This window comes from Puma concolor, chromosome A2 (assembly GCF_028749965.1).
Source record: "Puma concolor isolate L17-30 chromosome A2, mPumCon1.1.hap2, whole genome shotgun sequence".
NCBI lineage: Eukaryota > Metazoa > Chordata > Mammalia > Carnivora > Felidae > Puma > Puma concolor.
Window position 1 is genome coordinate 92,865,125 of NC_141668.1, and position 21,534 is coordinate 92,886,658.

Here is a 21,534-nt window from a genome sequence, read left to right on the forward strand (position 1 = left end):
TAGAATGCTGTGGTCACAAAATGGGTATTTATGTTTGGTCCCCTCGGCCCACAGGGTTGGTCATCTTTTTGAACGTATACATTTTCTATGTGTGCTACGATGTTATTCAGCTTATTGAATAAACAGCCATAGCTGTTAAGCTATTCGGTGTTCCTTACAGTCTGAAGTGGTGGAAGGCCTAGCTCAGCATCCAGCACTGCAAAGGATTTTCCCATAAATTAGTATATTCTTAGGTAGTGGATTCGAAGTAACTGTTTTTCTTTTTGAACTGGTCTCTAGGAAGTTCAATCATAAATTTGTGCTCAACTGCATTAGCCCATCTTTCTAGTTACTCCCTACATCTTACCACTAAACTCTTTTAATATTCTATTTAATAGTTTTGCTATGGAGTCTAACCTCTGACCTTTTCAGAGGTAGGTTAGATTGAAAATGATATATGAACAAATGAAAACTTCAGAAAAAGATGCCTATATAATTATTAACCGCCTGGTATTACTACTCAATCTATTTCTGTAAGAATGAGTAAAAAAAAAAAAAAAAAAAAATCTTCCCTAGAAAGAACATAATAAAATTTATCAGCTCGGTCTTATGAATTTTAACTAAAAAGTCACACACATGCATGCACACACACACAATCACTGCACATAATTCTCTATGGGTTTCTGGTTTGAATAATAACTTTTAAGATAAACCATATGAAATTGCCATTGCTGTAGGTCATAAAATGGTTGAATATTGGCAATTCCGTATTTTTCAACATGAACAGCGGGAAAGGATTTATCTGTTAATAGAATCTGGATATATCAACAGCAATAAAAGAACTTGGTCTCACCTGAATGACCTCAGCATCCGATAGGACTTTCCTAAATCAGATACTCTTCTGCAGAATGGACTCACAGCCAACTCCATCTGAAACATTAAAAGATACTCCATAGTTTTGTCAGAATATGTCAGAATCCTATTTTGAACTGGGGACACACACACCTGGATAACAGAAAGTTGTAGTTTGCAGTAAACTTAATTTTACCTGGACTGTGAGGAAAAATTTGAAATTTAATAAAAGGCAAGAACTTAGATAACTTTTGCATTTACTAAAGGAATGTAACATGACACAATTCCTTCAAGAAAATAGAAGAACATTTTTTTGGTTATGTAAAAGGAGGAGGTTTAGATCTTTTCTCCACTGAAAAATTGGAGAAGGGAAGGTTTTTAGGACTGCATGCCTTACTTTAAGTAGGCATCACAAGCGTTTCTGTATTAAGTATAAATAATGACACTTCTCACCAAGCTGGCCCACGTGATTAAAAGCCCTAACTCTGGAGGAAGCACAACTACGACAAATTCCAAATCTACAATGACTACCATGTGGCCCCAGACTTCACTTCTTTTTCCAGGTTCCCATCTGTCAAATGGAGACAGCACTAATGCACAGAAGTATACAAATAAAATAGAGAATTCCACAAAGCAATATGAGTGATCGTGCAGTAGGTGCTTGTTCAATGGCAGCAATTATTACCGGCATTTTTTTTTTAAATTTTTTTTTTCAACGTTTATTTATTTTTGGGACAGAGAGAGACAGAGCATGAACAGGGGAGGGGCAGAGAGAGCGGGAGACACAGAATCGGACACAGGCTCCAGGCTCTGAGCCATCAGCCCAGAGCCCGACGCGGGGCTCGAACTCCCGGACCGCGAGATCGTGACCTGGCTGAAGTCGGACGCTTAACCGACTGCGCCACCCAGGTGCCCCTTACCGGCATTTTTTTAAACTTTCCCCCTTTTACATTATTAGCAAGTTAATTTGCTTCCTGACTCAAGAACTACTGGTTTCACTTTATTTTCCTCCTTTGACAAGACATTTTACTTGTCATTAAAGGGAGATGTAGGCTATTTGTTCTTTATCTAGCAAGTGCAAAGTTTTCGCATATGCGGATCTCAGATAGTAAACCGTTTTTCCTCTCTAGCTATCAACAGAACCCTGGTAAAGAATAGTTTAGAAAATGTCTGAAAAAAATTATGGAGCATCTTCCTTCAAGAAAAACACAGGAATGGAAAGTAGAGCTTCTGTCCTGCTGGTCATCCTTCTAAAATATTGCTCAAATCTTCCCTACTGCAAGACCATGGAGACCTAAACAATCACTCATCTGAGAAACATTTTTGATTCCCTATTAATTGACAGGCACCAAGTTAGACATTGGAATGAGAAGATAAATTAGACTATCTTGCCTTCAGGGACCTCTTTCAAATTTAGTGAAGATTATCTATCTATCATAAAGGACTGGTGTATACTTTTATTTTAAGAGAGACAAAGTGAATGAATGGAGGAGGGGCAGAGAGAGAAGAAGAGAGAGAACCCCAAGCAGGCTCTGCACAGTGAGCGTAGAGCCCAACACGGGGCTCGATCTCACAAACTGTGAGATCATGACCTTAGCTGAAGTCAAGAGTCGGATGCTTAACCAATTGAGCCACCTAAGCGCCCCATCTTTAAACAATATAATTATTACTCATCAAAATCATAAAAAGCTGTATGTGCATATACATACACATACATATACTGCATATACATATATACATACACATGATTATTACTAAGCAAAATAACAAGTGTGATACCAAATGTATGAATTGACTGTCATGGGGGAAGTGGAGGGCAGCTTCCTGGAGATGGTTCTGAGGGGAACTAGTGGAATTTCTAGGTGGAGCAGGTGAAATTTCTCTCCTAACATATAGAAGACACAGAATATGCCCCCTATGTCCTAGAGGGAAACCTTAACATGGTTAGAAAACTCTCTAAAATACAGAAAATTAAGTAAATGAAAAGGGAGAAGCTCATGGTTTAAGAAAGTCAGGATTCTTGCCAACAAAGCAAAACAGAGCAGGTTGAAGCCAGTGTTCTCAAACAAGACAGTAAGTCCTTGGGACCTGTTTAGTTTCTTCACTTGATGGAATTACTGGTTTCCTTCAGGATGTGGCATTTATTTTACACTGAGCACAAAGTAAAAGTGCTATTATCATGGATCTCTGATTTGGTAATTCCAATCATATACGTGTGTGTGTGTGTGTGTGTGTGTGTGTGTGTGTGTGTGTGTGTGATGGTTTTTACACACTGAGATTACATGAAGTATTTTTCATGAAACATTTTTGTCATTTTTTTCAATTACCCTACTGGGCTTCACCATCTTCAAAGATTAAACCAAAAAACCTTTGCCTTAGCACTTGAGCAGGATGAAATGTTAAAGCAAATTTAAGTAGCTAGGGAAAAATTACAATATAAGAGAATAAGACCTTGAGTTGCTGTGTAATCTATGATGATACAGGAGATTTCTATGCCATGGGACAATTTCAAAATTATTCAATGTTTAAAATAAACAAAGGACCTCTAGGCTACTGAAAACCATTTTCTTTTGCCAGAATTCCATTAAACAATAAAGGCCATGTTTCTAAAGGGCAGGAGTGTTCCTTTTAGAGGAGGTGACTCTGCAATTAGCTGTGGATGCACAAATGGCATGTTCAAACGCCTCTCTCTCCCCCCTCTCTGGTTCAGAGGAGGCGAGCGGTCAGCTGCAGGCACGGTGAACTAATTACAGGGCCGCTCCATACCCACTGCAGACATTTGGTTAACCACAGGGCATCTGTGGATATTCCTACCGCTCTCCTGCCTGACACTGCTCAGGGGAAAAGGCAACTGGAATGGAAATCTTGATAATTTTGTTTTCTTTTCTAAATTTATATTTTCAGGCCAAAAAACTATATATATATATACACACACACACACACACACACATATATATGTATATATGTATATATATGTGTATATGTATATGTGTATGTGTATGTATATGTATATGTATATGTATATGTATATGTATATGTATATTTAAAAGGCACCAGAAGACCTATAAATAGAATACTGCTAGGAGGACCACTGAGTAAATAATTTAATGCCAATTCCACTAGCCATCCCCTCCCTCAGGGTAGAAAGGATATTGAGGGGCAGAGGGAAGTGTGTGTTTCAAAGGGCAGTGTAGACAAATCCCTGGAGAGATTCTGAGTCAGCAGACCCCAATGGCCTTGAACAAGCTTAGTGTTTTAGAACTGCTGTGTGATTACTGTAGACACAGAGAGCATGTGGTCACAGCAGGGAATTAATTACCTGTAGGAAACCACCTCATGCCCGTGACCTGATTCCTAAGGAGGCTGCATGTCGGGTACTTCCCTCACCACGAACCCTCCAGATGGCACTGGGCAACTACTCCCCCTCTCACCTGTGCAACAGTGCCAGAGGGGACAGGTTAGGATTCCTAAAGAAATCTTTAAGACATACCATCATCTGTCTTTGCAAGCAGACTGAATGACAGCTAGGCAGCAGTCCCTAACCTACTCCTATGGGTCTCTTCCTGAGCTTCTTCTCTGGTTTTTTTTTTTTTTTTTATGCCAGAAAAGTGGGCACTTTTATCACAAGAACACTTTTAAAACCCAGAGAGGATTTGTGCGTTCTTGATTCCAGTGGCCTCGATGGCTTTGTTTCATTTTGAATACAAACTGATAGAACTTTCAATAACGAGGCAGTCAAAAGGCTTTCCAGTCCCCAGCTGATGCCAGTCATGAATACAAATGTCAGAGTAATGCCTTCTAAGTGTTTTGACTCTCTGAGGAAGACACGTCTGATCAAATATGATCCAGAAAGCTGAGGCACAGCACCGTACAACTGCAGGTGTGGCAAGAAACCAGGTCAAATTAAACCCAACTCGCTGTAATTTTTGTAAATGGGGGTGTAGCTGGATATCACTAGCCAAAGCTACTAGGCACAACGTGATTAACTCTGATAGGGCTTCCTCCCGTCTCTCCTGTGCCCACAGCCCACAGGGTGGGGACTGTATGCAAGCTGGGTGGCAGGATGCTCTGAAGTGGGGACACATGCACAGTCCAGTCCGGGAGGGAACAAAGGAGTCAGGGAAACAGACCTCACGCTGAGTAGATGCTGCTGCTTCTATATTTAAGAAATGGAAAAGAGAGGCTGTCCTGGAGCCTTAGTTAGTAATAACGACTAATGAGTTTCACTGATCTTAAGGGAAGGGAGCTGAGAAAAGGTTTGGTTTACTGGGCGACATGTCTTAAGGAAGAAGAAATGCCAAATAAAATTGTGAATGATGTGGTTTCTGGAAGGTGGGAGTCAACCCACCCCCGGCTGCCTTGCATTTGGAGCAGGTGCTGGGTGTGGCAGCAAGGGTCACAGGACAATGCTCTCCATCTTTCAAGACTCATAAGGGAACATCACATAAAAATCAGCAACGAAAAGCCTGCGGCGCAGCAGGCAGCGCCCTCATCCTGGCGGTCTCTGCTGTCTCTCTCTGCTCCTGGCCACTCTGATTGCAGTGCAGCCTCCAGGAAAGTGACTCAAGGACCAGCTGGAGCAGAATGCAAATAAACCGGTGGGGGAGGGAGCCCCAGGGAGCCAAGAGGACAGGAACAGAAAAAACAAAATTCTGGAGGAAAGGGGGAAAGAGAACAGACACCCATTTGAGTAGAGCTCAGGGTGTTTCTAACAAGAGCAGGACTTGGTGCACGGCTGTGCCCTCAGTCCAGCCAGCGGCCTGGAGCCAGTAAGGGACAAGTAACACACTGCTTATGTACGATCCTTAACACGGAGTGTTAACCTGTAACAACAAAACAAAGTGTGCAAGGGCATGAGAACGAAGCTGATGAAAGTGGAAAAAGGTCAAAGGAGCAACACGAATGGTAACATTTAACTTCTGTTTCTATGCCTACGCCACTAAAGGCCTATTCCCCAAAGAAGGTTCTTTACTATGGTCTGGTGGTCTCCAAATCATGTGGAGATGAAAATGACTAATCCTGGCCCAATTCGTATGCAAAGAGTCTGGCTCTTGAAATGTGAGATAATGTACCTGGTCCCTTTTGTGCCTCTATCAGGTACAAGGGAGTGTCTGACAATCACCCCCGTACAAGTAGTGCACATCTTCTCAGCAAGGGAATAGTGAACCCAGACTTGTCCCCAGATACACACAGGGATAAATAAGGACATTAAAATTTGACTATCTTTATAAGCAGGGGGGATCTGGCAAACTATGAACAACCCATCTGAATAACTATTTAGACTAGTAAAGTTAACAGCTTGGAGAGGCTTGAAAAATGAGTTTGCCTTTGGGGCGCCTGGGTGGCTCAGTCGGTGGGGCATCCGACTTCGGCTCAGGTCATGATCTCACGGTTCGTGGGTTCGAGCCCCGCATCAGGCTCTGTGCTGACAGCTCAGAGCCTGGAGCCTGCTTCGGATTCTGTGTCTCCCTCTCTCTGTGCCCCATCCCCGCTCATGCTCTGTCTCTCTCTCCCTCAAGAATAAATAAAACATTGGGGCGCCTGGGTGGCGCAGTCGGTTAAGCGTCCAACTTCAGCCAGGTCACGATCTCGCGGTCCGTGAGTTCGAGCCCCGCGTCGGGCTCTGGGCTGATGGCTCAGAGCCTGGAGCCTGTTTCCGATTCTGTGTCTCCCTCTCTCTCTGCCCCTCCCCCGTTCATGCTCTGTCTCTCTCTGTCCCAAAAATAAATAAACATTGAAAAAAAAAAAAAAAAAGAATAAATAAAACATTAAAAAAAATTAAAAAAAAAAAATGAGTTCACATTTGACATACTATGTAAATATGAATGATCTGTTTCTGAATCTTTTAACTCAACTGTATGTTTGAGGGGTTTCTTCTCTGCCTCTGATATTGTTGAAAGGCTTCCAAAAAATCTGTCTAAAGGAAAAAGGAAAAAACCCTTTCTGTAAGAGGTGATCATGGTTCGAGAGCCTGGAATGATTTCAAACCTGGCCATACACAAGAAAGGTACTCTGTTCAACAGAAAGAGACCAAATAATCAGACCCTTTATCTAGATGGTCCAGTGTGCATCTAAGTGAATTAGAACATTGTCTTGGAATACTGAGCTGGCCACTAGAGGATTACAGACATGCTGGGAGCTTTTTCTCTTTACGTGCCAACAGGCAGCACCTTTACAGTTCATTGCCTATATTATTTTCCAGCAAAATTAATTAATTACTCTTATCAACATTGATCTCATAGGATAATAATAAGAAAGCCCTACATTACAGAAAAATGGGACATGTTTCTGTAATGTGGAATGAACCACTTCACCTTAACTTTGAAATCTCAAATACGAGTGATGACTCTTTTATTAAATAAAGAAAAAATATCTGGCATGAAAGTATGTCTAAACTCTTCTCTCTCTCTCTCTTTTTTTTTTTTTTTTACCAATTCAGTTTAAATGAATTTATTTTTCTTTATTAAAGCTTCAACTCTTTAAAGCAGTAAAAGAACACATACTCAGTCTTTCAATAAATAGGTAATATAGAGGCTGAAACATTTCCCCCTTTGTAGCTATGCATCAATTTACCTGAGCAAAATCAGCTGCAAGTCGTACCTTCCCACCTTCGCCAAGAAGTCTTATGAGACTGGCATTGCGAATAAAAAGTTCAATTGCTCTTTGGGCAATAGCTTCCGTGTTGTCAAAGACAAAATCCAAGCATTCAAAGTGGTTAAAGTAGTCACTCATAACTCTAGCAATGAAACCTTGAAGCTCCTTCATGTACAGAGAACAAGGAACATCAGGCTTTCCTGAGCTGGATAATGACCTGCAAAAGGGAGAAAACAGGCAATGCACTAACAGTCAGTATTTAACTTTTGCCTGCCGCTCCCCACCCCTGCCCCATCAACCCGTCACCTGCTATTTCAGTCCTATGGAATTTTTTCCCTCAATGGTAAAAAAGGTATTGTTTATTTTTCCCAAGAGTTAAAGAGCATAAAACAACGTTTAAATTATAAAAGCCGTTTTAAGATGCTAGGAAGATTACTGAAGAAATCTTAGAATCCATTTATCTAGAGATTATTAAGAATGAAACGGACAACCATCTGTCTTGGATGATTCACACAGTGCCTTATACACTCTCTGACCTCTCAAGGTCCTTCGCAGCTTTACAAATCTTCATCCACTCATAGTTTTGCCTGGTTAGTGAATAAATCAATAATGAAGCCTGAAATAGCATTTTACACTTTGTAAGGGCAGAAAACACTGCCTGCCCCAAACAAACGCTTGGCAAAGATATTTCTGCTCCTGTGCTATTTAGTCTGATCAGCCGAATAGTAGATTTCTGACTGTGAAGCTGGTTATGTAACAATACACATGGTATGCAATTTTTTCCTCCCAGATGATGAGGTTTGCAAAGGCTTTAATTTGGATCAACAGATGATGCCAGCTGATGCTCCATGAAATACTATTTATAATTTATAAATGTTTATAATTGCTCTTTAAGGAGTATATTAAAAGAATGTGAAATATTTATAGGAAAGAAATTATACCCAAATTAGAAATCACCTGATATTAATTAGCTAACCAATGAGATCATTGGCTACAAAGTGCTGAATCTTCTTCAAAAAACGAGTGTTCCCATATTCTGAGAATGACGTAGAAAGAGTGGCAACGGTCTAGAGAACAACAGATATGACTCAAGTGCCCAGAGCAAGAGAATAAGGTGAACTTCATTATCTTCAAAGACAGCAATGAATGGTTATTATCAGAGGATACTAACCAAAGGTCTTCTATTTCTAGAAGTAGACAGAAATAGAGAAACCAGTCTTAAGTTCTGGCAGGAAGAGATTTTGTTTGGTTATAAGACAGAACGTCCTGAGGCGAGGCCACTGGGGGGCATGGTGGAATGCTGCCGCATGCAGTGTCACACGGTGGAGGGCTGCTTGGGTACGAGTGCAGAGACGGCCTCAGTAAGTGAGGGCAATCTTCACGTGGGGTATGGGTTTGCCAGATTCAGACACTGCATGGCCTATCTGCATTCAGTTCAAAAGTCAAGGTTGGAAAAAAACAAGGACACCAATCTCTTTCATAGTTTCTTGTGCTTTATCAAAAGCACTGTTGTTATCTTAGTACTCCTCCAGAGTAGTATTTCAAGAATTTTAATCTGGTTAATTGAAATTATTTCCATGAGGATTAGAAAATAAAATACTAAAACAAATTCCTTAAGCACGTGTCAATGTAAGTAAAATGATCCAGTGGACAAAATTTTGAAATAGGTATTATCAGTTCTCAGTGTGGATTAGAAGCCTGACTGAAATTTACTAGAATGCAAAACTGGCTTGGCCATCGCTAAAGCTCAGTTTTCCCAATTACCCCAAAGCTTTTGGTAAGAGATTTTCAACTGATAGAGTGCAGAAGTTGAAGGGCCTTCACAGTGAGAGCTGCACGCACAAGTCGAGGGTAGACCGAATGCACGCCTGAGAAGTGGCAGACATTCATCCTCATGTCACCAAGACTTTTGGTGTGCGTGTGTGCTCTGCGCCCATCAGAGGTGCACATCCATCGCTTCAGGATCTAGAGTCTTCCTACTTTTACTGCCTTCCTTCCCCCATGCAAAGCTATAACTGGACAGGAGCCATTTTACACTAAATAAAAGAATTTCAGTCAATGTACTATGTCAATCAGACATTTATGTTTCAAGCTTTATCTAATTTGGAAAGAAAGACACTGGTCCTATTAAATACATTTCAAATACCAGGAAACCAGGTTGAGCATTACTTTTTAAATAGCAGAGGGATTCTGTAACCCACCACACTCCACATAAGGCTGGCTGACAAGGTTAACCTGCTTTATTCCTTGTACCTAAAATAGGTATAGAGGGCTTCAAAGAGCAGATGGTCACTATTATTTTTCCAACTGTGACTCCTGGGGGCTGGCCCTACAATAAAAGTGAATTTTCCTTCTTGAACAATTTAATCTAACCTTACCTTATGTTTCATATAAGCCAAACATTTCATATATGGAATGACATGACAGAATTACTAATAACAAAGTTCTAGAAAGTGAGAAAATTACTGTCATGGCACAACAATTTTAAATGCACCATGAAACAGTGTTCCACACTCCTACAAGGACACATGTGGAAAACGACTATCAGTGGACTCTCAAATGTCTGCCATATATAGAGAGAGGGCTTAAATGGAACCATCAAAAGCCATTTGAGAAAACAAATTAAGGACAGTGTCATACACATTAAAATAATGCTTCGTACTCATGGCAACCTATCAGTGGTAATCTGGCTCCCTAGCATTTAAGCAAACTAGTAAGGATGTAGCTATTGGGAGAGCCAGCTTTTAATGTCTAATCCGTTATCTACAGGCACAAGCTGTGGCTCGCCAACACAGCTGCTGAAGTATTATCTGATTGCTCTTATAGAATGAGCCTTCATTTTTGTTTCCTTTTCAGAGGCATTGATAATCAGTCTAACTGGAACATTTCAGATCACCTTTGAACAAAATTCATTTCTTTCCAAATACTGCTAAATCAACAGTTTTGTGCTATCTCCAAATATTATAGTCTTTTGCCTATAATCCACTTCACCCTTCTGTGCTTCATGTCATTATTAAAAACAGAGACTGACCTTTTCACCCTTCAAAAGATACTGTGTAGGGGCACCTGGGTGGCTTGGTCATTTCAGCGTCTGACTTCAGCTCAGGTCATGATCCCATGGTTTGTGAGTTCGAGCCCCGCATCAGGCTGTGTGCTGACAGCTTAGAGCCTGGAGCCTGCTTTCGATTCTGTGTCTCCCTCCCTCCCTCTCTTTCTCTCTCTGCCCCTCCCCCGCTCACTCTCTGTGTCTCTCAAAAATTAATAAACATTTAAAAAAATTTTAAAAAATACTCTGCAAATGAAAGAAGTGATTTGAAAAATTAAAGGACAGTGTAGAACTCATACAATTTTCTATAAACAGCTAGACTAGTGGCTGAACATTTAATAAAGTAGATATTTAAACAACATGAATATAAATAGAAATAGGAAAATTCAAAAATAGTAACTATGAACTAGGAATATAAAACACATATCTACATATTAATATTTGAATATTTAAGTCTAGAGTGGTTAAGTTTAAAAAAAAAAATCACGGGGCACCTGGGTGGCTCAGTCGGCTAAATGTCCCACTTCGGCTCAGGTCATGATCTCACAGCTTGTGAGTTCGAGCTCCGTGTCGGGCTCTGTGGTGTCAGTTCAGAGCCTGGAGCTGCTTCGGATTCTGTGCCTCTTTCTCTCTCCGCCCCTCCCCCACTCATGCTCTCGCTGTCTCTCAAAAAATGAATAAATGTTAAAAAATCACTCTAAGCATGTGCAAATAACTATTCCAAACTCTCTATAAATAATGTCCTGGCCATTTTACTCTCCTTAAAACAATTTCAGTGAACACTGGGTTAGGACCTATGATTCTTATTCTCAAGACAACTATGACATAGATAAGAAGTACTCTTGTGAAACAGCTGTGGAATACTACCCAAGCGTTGATGGCCGGGTGTGACGTGACCAGATTGAATTGCCACAAAACTCTGAGAAAGGAAAATCATTCTTGCAGGGAGCTGAGATGCAGCGTGCCTTCAAAGCCAGAGCAGGACTCAGACCAGCGTAGTGGCAGAGGAGGGACATTTTATACAAGAAATAACATGCCTATGCCACAGTTCAAGTACAGGGTGCTTGCGAGAAGTAAGGATAAAGATGAACTTGGAAAGAGAAGATGTACCAACTGCCAGAAGTCCTGAATTATGCTGAGTCCCATAGATGTTAATGATTCTATGTTTCAAAGGCAGGAGAGCAATGATGCAAACAAGAATTGAAAAATTTTAATCAGCTAATGGCACTCACAATGGATAAAACAGTGTGAGGTTGGAGGCCACGCCCGCCATGAGAGGAACAAGCCCTGTGTGGAAAGAGACTTCGGGAAGAAGGGTGGAGGTGGGTCAATGAAAGACAAATGTAGCAAAGGTTACTGAAATTGTGGTTGGAAGTGCTTACCCAGAAAAATCTTCCTGATGCATGGTGATGATTATGGCCTCTATAGCATCTCCCACGGAAGTCAGTAAGGGGTGCACAGCACTTCCCATAAGAACATGGATCGTCTAAAAAGAAAAAGGAAGGACAGGCAAAATTAAAGACCAACACACAGAAATCTGAGATGGGAGAAGCACTCAAAGGTTTTATATCGAATTCTGACTATATACAGTTTAACTGCAATAACTCAACAGAAGTCTGTTCCTCTCCCAACTGCTGTTGCGAATGATCTTTAAAGCTGAAAATATGTGGAACATAGCACCGAACATTTCAACTCCCCAACTTCTCTCAAATGTTCAAGAAGTTTCATGGTCACATGAGCCCTGAGGAGTGGCCCTTATAAAGATCAAACAAACACACTGTGCCAAGTTTCTGAAAAGAGTGAGGTAAGACCCAGAGGGACTCTTGTCAGTGCAGACACAACCAGAACAACATGGCATGCTCTCCAGCAGAGTGAGCATAATAAATATGTGGTATTTCTTGTAGGGCAGGACAGTTAGGCCTTTCCGGGACTAGGTTCCTGTTTGGCAGGAGTGCTTTTGGTACTGGGTATCATCTCCCTTCCCAATCTTTATCCTTACTTCTCACAAACATCCTGTACTTGAGCCTCTGGCCTGGGCGTGTTACTTCTTATTTCTGTTGTCACAACTGGGCCGGGCAAGGTGTTTGCCACTGGCATCTAGTGGGTGGAAGACAGAGACACTGCTCAACAGCCTCCACTGCACAGGACAATCTCCCACAACAAAGAACTACCTGGTGTAAAATGTCAATAATGCTCACATTGAAAACTGTTCTACACTGAGGTATAATCACCGGTTACATTATGGAAGACCCTTGGCCTTAGTTATGGGTTTTTAGTGTGAAAATATTAACTGGGCCTCAGTACACACTTAAAATCTAAAATGTAAGTATATTATGTATGCCTCACTGGTGACTACACACAATGAAGACAGATGGCTTTGGCTCATACAAACAATAGAAATAAATCGGAAAAGGTTAAACAGGACCCGTATCCATTAAATTCCTAAATATCATCTCTAGCCCTTAATCTCTGGTAAAAGTAAACATACAGTACATGGGGATTGAGAGAGACAGGGAGGCAAGGAGAGACAGAGCAAATGCCTGAGCAAGAGCATACAGCTTGCCCTCAAGGAGTTCACAATCTAGTGACAGCAGATAATTTCTAGCCATAGTAATGCTCTATAGGGTGCTATGGGATCATGGGAGAAACCTCACTTAAGCTGACATGATCTGAAAGACAGAAGGTACTGCCTACACCAAATTTCAGAGGTGGGCTGAGAGAGTACACGTTAAAGGTATGGTTGCCTGGGAAAAATGATGCACTCAACTGCACAGCGTTCAATACAGACAGGGTGTGAGGTGCCTGCCCGTGTGGAAATAGACTCAGCAGATATACTCTGTAGGCTGCTAAGGAGTTGGGAATTTGCCCTGAAGGGAATGGGAGACCAATGATGGGTTTTAAGCAATGAGAAAATGTGGTTTAAAGATCTGAATGTGGGAAAAATCACATTGGATGGCAGACTGGGTAAATAGACTAAAGGCAGTAGTAGTCTCGATGCAAAATGGTGAGTGTCCAAACAAAATCAGAGGCAACAGGAATAGATACAAGGAGACAGGCTGGAGATACTGTGATTAATGATTTGGTGATATTATTAACTGAATGTGTGACTGCAGAAGCAGCAGGTTGATTTGGGGATGGAGAGAAGAAATGATGAGTTCAGATTTGGACATGAGTTTGAAGGACTTATAGGAAATTCACACGGGCTATCAGAAAGAACTGAAATATTTACATTTGTAGTTCTTGACACATTTGACTAGATTTGGTAGTCTTTGGCTTCTAAGAGGGAAGATGAAGCCAAAAGAGTCAATGAGATACCAGAGGATGGTTTGTAGAGTAAGGCTAAATGCCATTTTGAGGTCTTTCAGAAGAAGAGGAGTCCTTGAAGGACTAAAAGGGGTAAGATTATTTATTTAGTATATATTATGTGCGGAGAACTATGGTATATGCCTCACATATTATAGTTCCACTTTAAATTCAATTATTCCTTCCTTTAAGAATATTAAAATCTCTAACTCATAGGTGATGAATCTAAAGTAATTTATAGATGGGGAAACTAAAGTGAAGTTAAGGAGACTGTCCTTAAGTGAGCAAGTAGAAGAGCTGGGATTTCCTACACACAGGTGACTCCACTGAGCTTTTGGTTATGCTTTGCCCACTTAGGGCAGAGAAGTAAGAAGAGATTTTAGAGTATGGTAGAAATGACTGAACAAGAGTTCAAGAAAGAAGACTCTGGTATGAGAGAGTGAAGTGTCTAACTACAGATCCTCCTATAAACAATTATGGAAAACAAACCAATAAAAAGCCTACTGTAGAGTCGTAGAGATGGGAAAAAATCAGGCATTTTCAGAAGGGTGTGGAAATCTAGAGCAAGCAATCAGAGGAGAGTGAGTTTTCCATTTTCTGTGACTTGGCTCAAAGAGTGTCTATCGTCATGACAGTGGCAAGGCTGGGTTGCTAAAACTCTGAAAGTAAAAAAAAAAGAAAACAAATCTTGCAGTCTTTTAGGCCAAAAGAGCAATGGAAAGGGGCCCTGGTTCAACCAGGGCGATTAGAAAGTGAGAGAGGAACCTCAGATGGGAGAGAGCCAGAGAAGAATGGCTAATTCTATATTTAAACTCAGCACTAGTCTTCAGCTGACTCATCAATCGTGCCTGTGCAAAGCAAACAAAAAATGGCTGCCAACAAGGCTTCACTGGACTGAGGTCTAAGGCATGGCCAGCTGCAGGTACGACAGTGTACAGTTAGAGCCCAGTCAAGCTGATTAATCACTAAAGTAACATCAACACTCAGGAGCAATGTAAAAAAAATACTGAGTCTACACAACATTAACATTCACAATATCCAGGATATATTAAAAAATCACTACATATACAAAAAGCTAGAAAATGTTATCAATTTTCAAGGTAAAAGATAATTCACAGCTGCCATCCCTGAGATGACCCAGATTCTACAATTATTAGGCAGGAACCTTGGTGAGGTAAAGAAAGAAATGCTCACAATAAATATTAGGAAACCTCAGCAGAGTGACTGAATGTGTAAAAAAAGAACCAAATGGATATTTTATTATTTATTTTTAAAAAATGTTTATTTATTTATTTTGAGAGAGAGAGAAAGTGCAAGCAGCAGAGGGGCAGAGAGAGAGGGAGACAGTCTCAAGCAGGCTCCATGCTCAGCATGGAGCCCGATGTGGGGCTCAATCCCATGACCTGAGATCATGACCTGAGCCAAAATCAAGAGTTGGACGCTTAACCAATAGAGTCATCCAGGCGCCCCACAAAAATGGATATTGTAAACTAAAAACAAATTGCACTACATGCATGTAGATGTAAATGTACTTCCATAAATAAGAGGTTTCTATATTTTACATAACATGGTGCAAAATTACCTCTATGAAGACTATGAAAACTTAAGGATTTATAGGGTAATCCCCAGAAGAACCACTAAAAAAAAAAATCGCATGAAGAGGTATATATAAAAATCTAATAAATTAATTAAAATGGAATTCAAAAAATTTTTCAAAGAATCCAAAAGAAAAAACAATAGGAGGAAAAGAAAAAAGCAAAAAAAGCCAAACAAATGGGATAAAAAACAAAACTATATATATCAAAATAAAAACTTGTTAATGATTATATAATGTTAATGGACTACACACTCCCATTAAAAGACAGAGATTACCAGAATAGACAAAAAGACAACTATATACTGTTTATAGGAGATGTACTTTAAAAATAAAGACACACAGGAATTGAAAATAAGTGGACAGAAGATATACCATGTAAACATTAAGCATAAAAAGGTTGGAGTAGCCAAATTAATATCACATAAAACAAACTGCATGACAGTAAGTATTAACAAAGCTAAAGAGGGCTATTTCACAATGACGAAACCATCAGTTCATCAGGAAGGCATAACAATTGTAAATATGCATGAGACACAGCTTCAGCAGAAGTAGTAAATATCTTCAAAATTGAGGTGTCAAGAATTGACAGAATTAAAAGGTCCACAATCATAGTAGAAAACTAACTTCTGCCTTTCAGCAGTTGACAGAACCATTATATAAAATATCAGTAGAGACACAGAATATCTGAACACATCACTAAATATATTCCCACTACCTTGACTTAAGTGATATTTATAGAACAATATAGTCAACAACTGCAGAGTAGACTTTTTTGTCAAACCACATGGTTCATTTACCAAGACAGACCACAACACATGCTAGCCCATAAAACAAGACTCAAGCCTTTAAAGAACTGGAATCATACAGAGTATGGTTTCTGATGATAACAGAATTGTATGAAAAAATGAGATATCTAGGAAAACCACAAATAATTGGAATTTAAAAAAAAACCCCACTTTTATTTATTATTTTTTTTTCAACGTTTTTATTTATTTATGGGACAGACAGAGACAGAGCATGAACGGGGGAGGGGCAGAGAGAGAGGGAGACACAGAATCGGAAACAGGCTCCAGGCTCCGAGCCATCAGCCCAGAGCCTGACGCGGGGCTCGAACTCACGGACCGTGAGATCGTGACCTGGCTGAAGTCAGATGCTTAACCGACTGCGCCACCCAGGCGCCCCAAAACCCCACTTTTAAATAACTCAAGAATCAAAGAAGAAACTGCAAAGGAAATCTGAAAATATTTCAAACTTAATGAGGACAAAAGCACAACATGTCAAAACCAAAGTTACTTAGAGGGAAATTTATAACTTGTTAAATTTATTTGGGAAGGGAAAAGGTCTAAAAATCAATGGTATAAGGCATATTTTTTTTAAAAAGGCAAAGAAAATCCCAAGTGGAAGTAAATAAAAAAGGCAAAAGCAGAAATCAATGAAAAAGAAAGAGAGAAAATCAAGAAAGTCAACAGTTGGCTCCCTGAAAAGATCAATAAAACTGACAAACCCATAGCTAAACTGATGAAGAAGAAAAGAGAACACAAATATTAATAAAAATTTTTTTTAAAAAAGGCTATCACTAGAGGCCCCAAAGACATTAAAAGGACAGTAAGAGAATATCATGTACAGCATTATTCTGACAAATCAGGTAACTTAGATGAATAGACAAATACCTTGAAAGTCACAAAGTATCAAAGCTCATTCAAGAAGAAACGGGTAACTCAAATAGCCTTTTCCCTACTAAACAAATCAAATGTGTAGTTCTAAACTTCCTACAAAGAAAACTACAGGCCCAGATGGCTTCACTGGTGAATTCTATTAAGCATGTGAGAAGAAAATAACACAAATTCTTTCAGATGACAGAATAGGAGGAAATAGTTCCAAACCTAATTAATGAGGCCAGTTTTGATACCAAAATCAGACAAAGAATTACAAGAAAACTACATACCAATATCTCTTATGATTATAGATGCAAACATTGTTAACAAAAATTAAGCATATCAAATTCAGGAATATATAAAAAGGGTAATACATCATAACTAAGGTGGGTTTGACATTTGAAAATCAACTTCTGTATTTTATTAACAGAATAAAGGTGTAAAACAATATGATTATTTCAATAGATAGAGAAAAAACTATTTGATGAAATGCCATTTATATTTTTTAAAAGTTTCAGTAAACTAGGAATAGAAAGGAACTTGCTTAACCTGATAAAGGCCATCTAACACCATACTTAAAACACTAGAATACAGATGGAGTGCTTTCCCCCAAGTCAGGAAAATGCTCACCAAGGTGCACTCTCACCAGTTGTAGTCAACCCTGTACCAGAGTTCCTAGCCAGTGAAACAAGGCATGGAAAACAGGCATCTACCTGTATACAATACGATGGTTTACAAAGAAAATGTTCATTCTGGCTACATGAGGCTTCCCACTTATGGGAAATACAAAACAGGAACAGTAGAGGATTAACGACTATCAGAGCAAATGGAGAAAGGAGAATAGATTATATCTCACAAATTCTTTACAAAGCAGGGAAGTGTGTCATACATTTTTCAAAGATTTACCTAAAATAGCTAAGATTACAAAAATATAGAAGTCTCAGCAATCTGGATTATTCTCTCATACAGAACATAAACCCACACAATAAGGGAGAAATGAAAAACTACTATGTTTAAACTTAGCAATACAATCACTATCTATATGAAACAATCCCAGTAATAAATGGATCAGAATTATTGAGCCAAGGTATTTAAATACTTAAGAGCTGAGGTGAGTATAATAAAATGACTCTCATTAATTTTAATTATGCCATCCATGACAAAGTAGATAATTATCAGATGTTAAACCTCAAGCCTAAAATAACATTTAATTTCAGATAAAATCTCAACAAGGTAGAGAAGAAAAAACTGTTATGTACCCTTCTGTGTAATTTTAGCAAGTGAAACATATATTTAGTATTTTCTCTATAAAATAATAAAAGCATATAGGTTTTTGGTTCTTGGGATACAATTATTTATACCTCCTACCATTCTACCCCTAACTCAAAGTAAATTTGTACTAAAGTTCCTACAATTTTAGGAAATTCAAGGTTCTCTTTTTTTTCCTTAAGTGAGAGGGTTTTGTTTTTTACTTAATATGTCATAACAGTTTTTATGATTTAATTTAAAAAGCAACGTCAAAATGGTTTCATTGAGTTCTGTTAACATATGCAATTAAGTCTTTAATTGGCAGGGCCACTTGAACCACCTGCCAGTCTTCTTACCCAATTCTCAAGGACCACACTGGTGAGTCGTCACCAAACTGCCCAGCTACGTGAGCTGTTGGCTCTGGTGAGCAAGCCTCAGAGCAAGGGCTGTAGCTGGAGGTCAGGGCAATCTTGCCTGCACTGGCCTCAACTCTCAGCCTACAGTGACTAACAACAGGAACTACCTTTGTTATATGTTAAAAATGCAGATTCAGAGTACATCCGACACTGAATTACAATCTGAAGAATTTCTAGTTTGAATCTGTCGGGAGACTTTTATGATCAGGCAAAGTGTAGGCACTCTGTCTTAACCTACAGAGTGGACTTTCTCTAACCATGAGTTGTGATCATTAGGGGCCAAAAAATCACTATCAGAATGTTTTAAAAAGTAATAGATGAGGGGTGCCTGGGTGGCTCAGCTGGTTAAGTGTCTAACTCTTGATATCAGCTCGGGCTGTGAGATCAAGCCCTGCATCAGGCTCCACACTGAGCGTGGAGTCTGCTTGGGATTGCCTCTCTCTCTCTCTCTCTCTCTCTCTCTCTCTCTCTCCCTCCCTCCCTCCCTCCCTCTCTCTCTCTCTCTCTCTCCATTCCCTTCCCCTACTTGTGCTTTCTCTCTCTCAAAATAAATAAATAAAAATTAAAAAAAAAAAGTAATAGAGGAGCATAGAAAACAAAAGCATGTATCACCCAAAATAAGGAAAATATTGTTCTGTGAAACTTTTGTTTCAATTACAGAAATATAGATGTATATCTTACATACATGCAATTATATAGGTATGTACATATTTATAAATGCTTATATATTGTGTATGGGGTCACAAATTAAAATCGATTTCCTATCTTGGGTAGCAATCAAAATATGTTTGATAGCTACTTCTAGAAGACAAAGAAAAAATGTGGAACCACAGAAAAGGAGACTGTGAATTCCCTGCCTGGAAGCAAGAATGTTAAGACCTTTTGGGTTTTCCTATTGGTTTGATTTTATGGTATTTTTATGACCATCAGTAACTTGGACAATTCTTTTCTTGGACAACTCTTTTTTTTTTTTTACATTTTTTAAAGTTTTATTTATTTTGAGTGTGTGTGAGAGAGAGAGTGGGGGAGGGGCAGAGACAGAGAGTGGGAGAGAGAGAGAATCCCAAGTAGACTCTGCACTGTTAGCACAGAACCCGATGTGGGACTCAAACTCACAAACTGTGAGATCATGACCTGAGCTGAAATCAGAAGCTTAACTGACTGACCCATCCAGGTGCCCCTTTTTGGACAACTCTTAATAAAAACAATTATTTTAGGGGCGCCTGGGTGGCGCAGTCGGTTAAGCGTCCGACTTCAGCCAGGTCACGATCTCGCGGTCTGGGAGTTCGAGCCCCGCGTCGGGCTCTGGGCTGATGGCTCAGAGCCTGGAGCCTGTTTCCGATTCTGTGTCTCCCTCTCTCTCTGCCCCTCCCCCGTTCATGCTCTGTCTCTCTCTCTCTCGCAAAAATAAATAAACGTTGAAAAAAAAAAAATTAAAAAAAAAAAAAAAAAAAAAAAAACAATTATTTTAGGATGGTGGCTCTAATAATACTTCATCATAATGAGATGGGCACATTGGGGGAACAGAAAGAATACAGAGAAACATCCAAGTGTGCTTTCACTGTGCTGGGGGAAAAGACTGTCTTCTCCTACCCACATATATGAATTTAGTGTCCTCAAGTTTTGGGGCCTGTAAAATCCCCATCCATGTCACCTGTGGATAGCATTATGACAGAAATTACCTTCTCCCTTAGGATTTGTGACAACATCCTCTAAATCTCTTCCTCAGCAAACTGAAGTTTGCTGTTGAACTGTTGTTCAACAGTGTTGTTTCTTTGTAGCTTCTTACTCCCTAAATAAAAGTATTTGTCCTTGGAATTCACTGGTAGTGCCTGTCTCTGTCTCTGTCTCTATCTCTATCTAAGCAACCTAAATCTAACCTGACAGTTGACATCTATTACCTTTGTGCAGTTATATTGTACACCTTACAGATGCAGAAACTCAGGCAAGAGTAAACTTATTAACTTGTCTGAGGTCATACAGTTAGTTAAATAGCTGAGATAGGATTCATATACTAGTAGTTTGGCTCCTGAGTCTTTGCTACACAGTGTTACTTAGTAAATACTAAAAACATTTAGTAAACAAATGAATGATGATGGCAAGCAAACACAACTCTCTGGGTCAGTGAGGTCTGGATTTACCAGCATTAGGACTTTGAGCAAGCTATTCCAAGTTGTATAAAATAGGGACAATAATATATAACTTGAACAGTTGCGATCATATTTCAATATATTGCATGTGACTGGCAAGGAGCAGGTACTAAATACAGGGTATCTATTACTACCATAAAAATGAATGATTTCCTTGTTTAAAGAGTTACCTAGGGGCGCCTGGGTGGCGCAGTCGGTTAAGCGTCCGACTTCAGCCAGGTCACGATCTCACGGTCCGTGAGTTCGAGCCCCGCGTCAGGCTCTGGGCTGATGGCTCGGAGCCTGGAGCCTGTTTCCGATTCTGTGTCTCCCTCTCTCTCTGCCCCTCCCCCGTTCATGCTCTGTCTCTCTCTGTCCCAAAAATAAATAAACGTTGAAAAAAAAAAAATTTAAAAAAAAAAAAAAAAAAAAAAAAAAAGAGTTACCTAGTGTCAGCTACATATGGCTCTGAATCTTGTACGATCATTATTTTTTATTAAACTTCCTGGGTATATTTATGTAAGTATGTTAAAAATGGGAATTTACCCTGATTTCACACCTTTCACATACACATTAGAGTCTCTCAACCTTGGCACTATTGACATTTTGGGCCCAATAATTCCTTGTTGTCAGGGCTCTCTTATGCACTGCAAGATGTTGAACAGCATCCCTGGCACTAGATGCCAAGAGCACTCCACTCCCAGTCATGACAATC

At 39.7% G+C, this 21,534-nt stretch overlaps 1 protein-coding gene across 4 annotated transcripts in view; it reads right to left on the reverse strand.

Moving 5' to 3' along the window:
- The window catches only part of COG5 (component of oligomeric golgi complex 5), a 341,375-nt gene that overhangs the window by 39,732 nt on the left and 280,109 nt on the right, over positions 1-21,534 (reverse strand). For all 4 annotated transcript variants that reach the window (XM_086696940.1, XM_086696941.1, XM_086696939.1 and 1 more), the window contains exons 17-19: positions 11,854-11,957; positions 7,405-7,642; positions 833-909 (exon numbers count right to left, since the gene is read on the reverse strand). In XM_086696940.1, coding sequence (XP_086553066.1) covers positions 833-909; positions 7,405-7,642; positions 11,854-11,957 — 419 coding nt within the window. The remainder of the gene's footprint in view (positions 1-832; positions 910-7,404; positions 7,643-11,853; positions 11,958-21,534) is intronic.